The sequence below is a fragment of the Lonchura striata genome, chromosome 1A (assembly GCF_050655825.1).
Source record: "Lonchura striata isolate lonStrDom1 chromosome 1A, ASM5065582v1, whole genome shotgun sequence".
Taxonomy (NCBI): domain Eukaryota; kingdom Metazoa; phylum Chordata; class Aves; order Passeriformes; family Estrildidae; genus Lonchura; species Lonchura striata.
The window spans coordinates 49,021,114-49,029,551 of record NC_140741.1 but is presented as its reverse complement, the minus strand read 5'-3'; the positions used below and the strand labels follow the sequence as shown (position 1 = coordinate 49,029,551).

The window sequence follows — 8,438 nt, the reverse complement described above, 5'->3', positions numbered from 1 at the left end:
TCTTACCCAATTTTGGCAGGGAATAGGGCACTTTAAAATAATCTTCATAAAACTCAATGAGTCTCCTTGTAATATTTAGAGCATAGTCCCCTGATCCTCTTCGGATTGCATCAGGCCTTGCATATAACCGTACCTGTTAAAAAAAAAAAAAGCAAAAGTCCAGTTTCAGCATCTGCCTTTAAACCTATTCTAACACAAGAGGTGAATGAATTACTCTAACGTTGCTATGAGGTGGCAGGATTATTCCCTTAAAGCCAAATATGATTGTCATACATTTGTCAAGTCATATCATAGTTGAAAACCAGAACTACCAAAATTAAAGTTACAAAGTTCAGATGCTACAATCTCCTGCTTATTTGTGTTGCCAAATAAAAAACTTGCACTCCTTGCATCAAAATAAATATTCGAAGAAAATACATGTGTTTGTTAGAGATATGATGGAAGAGTGGATTAGTATAATGGTTCTCTGCCTACACTGAATGTAGGCAGGATGCAGTGACTCAGTGGGAGAGAAGTTCATGGTTTGTTAAAGGCACATTATATCAAGCCCTGAAAATATTAGTAGACTGTGAAGAAAAAAAATAATCTTTCTCTTTTCTCTTCTCTGGCAGTGAGACCGTTACCCTTGATGAGCTATGGGAACACTGCAAAAACAACCATTTCTAAACTCATTCATGTACACAAACAATTAACATTCCTGAAACCTCCATGACTGCTTCAGGCCTCTGTTTTCAGAAAACAATAAATTAAAGCTGTTTGTATAAGCCACAGACTGCTCTGTTCGGTGTAACACAGCTCACACATTTCAATACCTGAGTGAACTGAGTGAACAGAACTCATCTTCATAATTCAGCATCCAAGTGTGACCCTGTTTAGGGAGATAGCAGAAAGCACTACCAGGTTATTACCTCTTCCCTGTCCTTACAGTCTGTAGCACTTCCCTCATGCAAAGACGACATAGAGCCTACAACTGCTAACCAAGAAGGGCACAGAAAGGAGAACCACTTTTTATTCTCTTTCCTCATACCCTGCCTGATGGAAGTAGCATGTACTTTGTCTCTGGTGACTGTGGCAGAAGGTCGCTCCCCACAGTTCATAATGACCTGATGTAAATGAGACTCCACTAAATGTCAATCCTTATAATAATATCTGACTCGCCAGTACTTTCTGTGGTAGGATTAAATCCCAGCCAGGGTTCTGAGGAAAGCAGTAGTGCAGAAATCAGAAAGTATCACTGCATACATGAAGGAGAAATATCAGCTTTGGAATGTTTCTAAATGCTCTATTCTGGATTAAGAAAAGGCAATGGGATTTTTGGCTTCAGTGAAAGTATTACCAAGTATTGCTTTACTGCTCTTTTCCTGAAACAGTTCAGTTATCCAAGTGGAAACCAAATATAAAGCCTAAGTACAGTGTACCTGTCAATTCTCTTTTAACCCACTGTCTCTTGAGTTTCAGTATGGAAACACATTATTTGCTTCATTACAATGTCCATCTTCATATTTAATCTTTGTGCTGTATTAGACTTGGTGCACAATCAATCATACATAGCTATCATTCATAACGTAAAACAGGTAATGGTGTAACCTGATGAGATATGTAATAAAGCAGACTTCTTATAATCACTACCTGAAAGCACATGGATCATTAGCTAAACTCCTCCAAATCGCTATTTTTATGTATTGCTTCCTTTCAAAGTTAACAGTAACATGTACGTTAAAAAGTTCCCTTATCTACTAAACTTAAATACTATTTACTTAAATAAATAGGTTTTAACAAAATATGTATTAACCACAGAGTTTATAGAAGGACATTAAGAATCACAATTAGATTTGTGATGAACACTGTTTTGTATCATTAAACCTTTATACACAATTTTGTATAATTGCTTTACTAGCACAGTTGACTGTATCAGCAAATTAGTGAAAAAAAGGAGTCAACCAAGTACACAAAAAAATCATTCAATTTGACAGTGGCCAAATCTGTCCATAATAAGAAAGAGGACAACAGAATGGAAGAAAATAATAAGCAAATAGAAGAAAAACCAAGGTTCAACTTATGGCATTACAATGAATGTCTCCTGGCAAATACAGAAAAGGCATTTAATGGTGTCTGAGACGGAGCCAAGGTACAAAAGCTGCAATGCTGCAAACCTCTCATTTGTCTCCTGCCTAATGCTGAATGTAGTTTTATTCTGCCCATAAAGTTTTCCTGTGTGCCACTCTGCCTGCCCAGAACAGCTCTGGACTGCCAGGCCTCCACGGCTCACCTGTAAGCTGGAACACAGGTTCAGAAACTACCCATACCATTGCCCAAGTCTCTCAGGGGCTTTGAGGCAATAGATATTGTCAAATCAGTCAATCATCTTCAAACACTGGGTCTTGCTTCTGCTTTTCACCCAACAACCACTGAGCATGAAATATATGGAGAACCTTGGACACACCACTACAGACCTACCTCGGCCTCAGAAATTCCCTCTTGGTTAGCAGAGGGCTGCCACAGGGGACAGTCTAGGACACCGCCTACCTTACCTGGCTAGCTGCTTTGGATGACACATTCTGATCACATTAGGTGCCATTCATAACATGAGGAGCTTGGTCCAGAGCTCAGTCTGAAGGCTGGCACCTCTAAGTTTGAAACTGAAGCCCCAAATTTTCACACACTGATATTTTTTTTAATGTGTTTGGGTTTATTTTGACCATATCTTACTTCCAAATCCATCAAATGGGGACTATATTATTTTCTTAGTTTATAAGAAGATTCTCAGTCAAAAGTAATAAAATTTTTATATTCTGCTCCAAAGAGGAACTTAAGTAAAACAGAATGAAGATTAAGAGATGAGATTTGTTTAGAGTAATTTGTTTGTTTACTACTTTCGTTTCAAAAGGCAGGTAGGTAGTGTTACTTTAAAACTGCACTGGACTAAACAATAATGCTCTATTATATACTTTCCCACAGGCTATTTGACCACTGTACTAAGAATTTAATTTTACAGTAACTTAAATAAGAGAAAAATAAAAGTTTTCTGCAGGGTCAGCCTAAATATGTAACTAAAAGCAGTACATGTCCTCCAACAAAAGACAAAGAGGTTTCTAACGTAAGTGTGCAATTCGTCACTCATTGCAACAACGGCACCTACTGCCCTGCAAATATAATTAATGCTTTTTCATAATCTTTGCAAGATTAGGTTAGATTATATTTTTCATGTAAGAAAGTGGGGTCCAAAGAGAGACTAAGAGTAATTCTGAGTGCCTATCTTGACACATCTCAGTGTCAAGTCTATTTAACAGTTTTATTGCACATACTTAAAGCACTGTTCCCATTATATCTTACTGCAGTGGTGAACAGTTAATAAAAGTTTTGGCCACAGGTGCCTTAGTTTGGGCATTCACGAAATCAGTAATACATGATTAATGACTAAATGAGACTTTGTCAGTTTCTGTGATTTACTTGGCATCCCACAACAACTCTGGTGGCAGTGGCAAGGAGGGAATTCAAAGCAGGCATTCATCCTTGTGATCACTTAACAACCTGCACCAAGCATCTTCCGCATCTGGTAATTAATAAGGGAGGTTCTGTTTGGACAACAGGTATATGAACATCACACTGCTGGTGTTCTGATGCAGTATAGTTCATTGAAAAATATCAGAAAAATGTTATGAGGAATCATATTCATAATGACACTGCAATAATACCTACAACTATAACAAAGTTTACACAGTTAACCTAAATTCTGAGGGTTTTTCTTAGCTCCTTTACATCTACGTTTGCAACCACTACCAATTTTTCAACACGAGTTTTAACTACAAAGAAGAAAAATCCAGCCCTCTCATGTCTCCCTCAAATGGAACCAAACCAACTGTCTCCTTCCTATCAATAGCATTTTGATCACAGCAATAAAAAAGAAAAATCCATTATTTACATGTGTCTAATTGCAAAAAGACTATGTTCCAACCTTCTCCCCTACATGAATTCACTAAAGGAACTGCACAATGTTCTTTCTCTGGCACTAGAAGATAATAAAAACATTTGCCACAAGCCTGCTAACCTGCTTTCCCAGGGAATTAGGGAATTTGACAACCAGGCAGAAATCAGGATGTTACAGGAAGAAGTTTTCATGTCTGAAGCATGCCTCTGGGCTAGGGACACTTCTACCAAGGCAACCTTCACCAACAGCATCTGCCATATATACAGGCCATGTTTTTAGATCACCACTCGAGCAGTCCTTGTCCTTGTCAGTTTGCACAGCAAGAAAAAAAAAAAGAAAAAAAAGTTCTTTAAATAAAGGGCTGTGCTTTGGTCATGGCCACTGATAGTTCAAATCATGAGAAGCAGGACTCATATTTCTATCTCATGTGCTGTAAAGAAAATAGTTCTCTGAATCTTGAAAACAGCCTGATGCACGATTTACACAGGGGTAGCTACTGCTACTCTGTCACAGAATCAAGTACAAGGTCAGCTTTGAGACTGAGGGGAGAAGAGGCATGTATAATCCTAACTCCTGGATGACACCATCTGATATGACAGATATTGCCAACCATCTCACCATACAAAACAACTCCCAAAGGTACCCACATGGAGAGTCTTTTCCCATCCCTGAATGCTGTCACATCACATAGGCATGTGGAAGCAAAAGAGACTTGAGCCTTGCTCTCATTTAGCTTCCTGCTATTACAGTATCTCTCCAAGCAAACATGGCTAATGTTCCAAGGCTGGCATATACCTGTTTTGCTAATATATAGGTGTCCCATTCTCCTTTCTCTTGTCTTTAAATAATTTGGCTACATGTACTTAAGTCTGAACAGACAGAGCAAACGAGGGTATGGAAATTGAGCGTAGGTCTGGTGATAACCACAAATCTTGTTTTCTCAGGCAAGCATGCATTGCATAACCTTGTATCAACACAGGAATCCAATTCACAATTAAGGATAGCTATCCCTCCCCCCTACTTCAAACAGAATTAAAAGTAACTTTGTCAGGTGTTTTAAAGGAGCTATAAGTGCTTTCCCATTATGAAACAGATGTTTCTGATCATCAACTGGTGTCAGCAAAGCCATCCTGGGAATAATGTCTGTTCTTTAATCCCTTCCTCAAAGCCAGCAGACTCCACATAAAGCACTGCTCTTGGGAGGCCCCTCCAGACAAGCTCCTGTTCTCTGTGTGACTATAACCAAAGGCTCATTCCAGCACTGATACATTTAGGATCTTAAAATTATTTTAAAATCTCAGTTCAGGAAGGGCTTACGTCTTAGTTTAATTTAAACACGTGTTTAACCTCAAACATACCTTTACATGTTATAGAAGGTCCTAACATTGCAACAGAGCGGCACTTAACGAATTTTATAAAAATAGACTAATAGTGTTTTGCTCTTTATTTCATCTGCAGCAACTTCAGCAGTGACACTCTCAGCTAAAAAACACATGCACTGCCTCTGTACTTAAATGCTTCAATTTACTTGATAATCTGAAATCTTTTATAATTATTTTGCTCACTGACAATTTTAGGCCTAGGTATTGTTCTTACTATTGTTACAGAGATAAAGATATGGTGACATCATACATTTAATACAGCAGACATATGTCTGGAACCAACAGCCATGGCTGTGAACTCCCTGGATCACTTCTGCAACCAATATTGTATCTCAAAAAGGTTTTTAAATGTGATAAATTCAAAATAAATACCAGTTCACTACGCACACAAACAAGCTACAGGCCAGGTTCCACTAAAAATGTGCATGAATTGTTTCATATGTGCATGCACATACCTCTGCAAGTTTTGCGTGGTGCAAATGCAATAAATTTTACAACACTGATAAATAAAGGAGGGAGAGAGAGGTAGCTGTATTAAAGTATCAATTCTGCTGTAGTGAACATAGTTAGATGTGATAATGGGAAGACATTATAGAAGAATGCCTTGTTTCAATCTCCTATTCATTACTCATCATGGGCAACACTCAAAAAAGATTGCATGATAATGAAATGTGTTTACTGAATACCAAGGAACAGCTCACCTTTACAAGATTTTACTTCAAACTGAGCAGTCACACACAGCACTGCACTGAGTTTTTTTTTAATATAATAAAACAAAACATGTTTAAGAATTTGAAGAAGTGTCTTAGAGTTAGCTAAAATCAATGAGGATTAATTGACCTGATACTTTCTTAGGAAACATCTATGCTAGAGAATGGATAGAACTCTATAGTAGACAAATATCATTTTGGAATCCTCATTCGAGACTCTGTTAACAGACCAGTTAAAATAAGAGAAGCCATCACTAAAAATAAAGTGTAAATTAAATAAATAGTCACTGAAGGAATTACAGTGGTAGAGAGATGTCTCAGGGAACATGTCTAATGCAAGCATTAGGGGGACCTAATTGTTGCAGGGCAAGGGAAAGAGGCTTTGAACAGAAATAATTTATATTCCTGGACAAAAACTTGTAGCATGACTGTGATAGGAGAAAGAAGTGAGAGAAACTTTTGGAGTTCCAGGCAACAGTGGGCAAATGAGAAATATTAAGCAAGAAGATTGCCAAGTATTTTCAGAGTTGTGAAAGAGGGGGAATAGTTTTGCGCAGCCTATTTCTAAGTAAACATGACTACATGGGACAAGCATCTTGTTGCCTCATCAGTTCCTCATCTGAACTAAAACAAATGCAACTGCTCCAGCCAAAGGTGCAACGATATATTCTACCAGGAGGCAAAACTGACATGCAGACATGCTGCAATTTCTAACTTGAGATCATAAAATACTTTGGAAAGTTAATGAGCTGCAGTCACATATAAATCCAACCAGTGCTCAGCTGGCATACAATAAAACACTGGCTATGTCACTGACCACAGTGCCATTAAGATTAATTTAGAGCACTTAGAATCTCTATCATCTTGTTGAAATGGCTCAGGGACAGAAAGTGAACATGTTAACAACTAATGTAGAACAATGTAATTACAGACACCATTTCATAGCCATTTCAGCCAACTGAAGACTGCCACAATCTCACTACCACATACTCAGTCATTTGGGCTCAACTCTTCTATTACATCAACACTGGACTTCATCTCCTCTCCTCACAGGAACATGCCAGCCAGATGAGTCAGCTAACTATGCCATGTGGTAGTGTCCAGGTAGCCCAGCTTTCTCACCTGGCCACCACAAGTTCAAAACAGCATGAGAAAGCATTTCTGGAGAGAAGAGAGGACCATGACAGACTGGTTACAGATAAATTTAAATTATTACAGAACTTCAACCTACGAACAAGGTTCAAGTTCTTCCAAAGTGCTATTGTAGGCAATTCAGTGTTTAAATTGTTGAGATTCAAAGTGGTTAAAGCTCCTTCCAGTCCTTTGTAGCTGGTGAAAAAACAACATAGCTTCAAGTAACAAAGCACGAAGATTTACAATTTTTACCTATTACACACAGAAGTTCTGTACCACAACCCCAGTGGTAAGATGATGTGAAAATGGCTTTTTCCTTCAGAGAAAAAGTATCTGTGGTAGATATATCCCAATGATTAACACCAATTTTGATTTCCTTTGGTTGGCCTGGGATTGGACTGAATTCTCTTATTTCAAGAACTATTTACTCCCTATTTTATAGTCAAAGTACTCATATCACACATCATTCATCAATAATATTTAACCTACTCTTGGTTAAAAAAGAAGCATTTAAGAAGTACACAAGTTTAAAGAAAGTGCTAACGAGGGGTCTACAATGCTCAGCAGCCCTAAAGCATGCCAAATTTCACCTGGCTAGAGACTGCTTTGTCACAAGCACACAGATGTTACCTTAGAGTAATTCCACTTGAAATGATAATATGAAAATCGTAACTGTTTATTTATACTTTGGCATTGCCTAGAGACTGTCAATATGACAGCACAATCCCCCTGTGCTTAGTCAACAACATAAATAGAATTAAGATATGTTTGTTATTGTCAGTCTTTCTGCCCAAAGAGTAACAAGCAAAACATGGGGAAAATGAACTGTTATCATCTTCATTTTATAAATGAAAATTACAGAAAGATGAGCTTAATATCAGGAAGAAAGTCTAAAAAAGGGCCAGAAATAGAACCTGAATAACACTTCTCCAAACTGATGAATCATCTTTTCATCATAAATCAACAAATTACTAATCCCAAAATACATTTTCTGAAAAACACCACCTTTTCCATGACAAATTTAAAAAATATTAAATCCTGGTTCTAGGTTCCTCAGTTACAACATGTTTTTTCAAAAACCAAACCTAAACTTCACTCCAAGCTGTAGACCTCTATCCCTGAAATTTCTTAACTTAGAAGCATTCTGAACACTGAAGTTGCCCACCTTAACTTGTGTCTAATAGTAACTATCCCACTCCCATAACACCTTTTGTCAAATGGCTACCATGCTGAGACTTATTGAGGTTTGTTCAAAGGCAAAGGTTACTTTATTGTCCACTTGAA

At 37.7% G+C, this 8,438-nt stretch overlaps 1 protein-coding gene across 2 annotated transcripts in view; it reads right to left on the bottom strand.

Moving 5' to 3' along the window:
• The window catches only part of TRHDE (thyrotropin releasing hormone degrading enzyme), a 213,544-nt gene that overhangs the window by 174,901 nt on the left and 30,205 nt on the right, over positions 1 to 8,438 (bottom strand). For both annotated transcript variants that reach the window (XM_021528979.4, XM_021528977.4), the window contains exon 3: positions 7 to 133. In XM_021528979.4, coding sequence (XP_021384654.2) covers positions 7 to 133 — 127 coding nt within the window. The remainder of the gene's footprint in view (positions 1 to 6; positions 134 to 8,438) is intronic.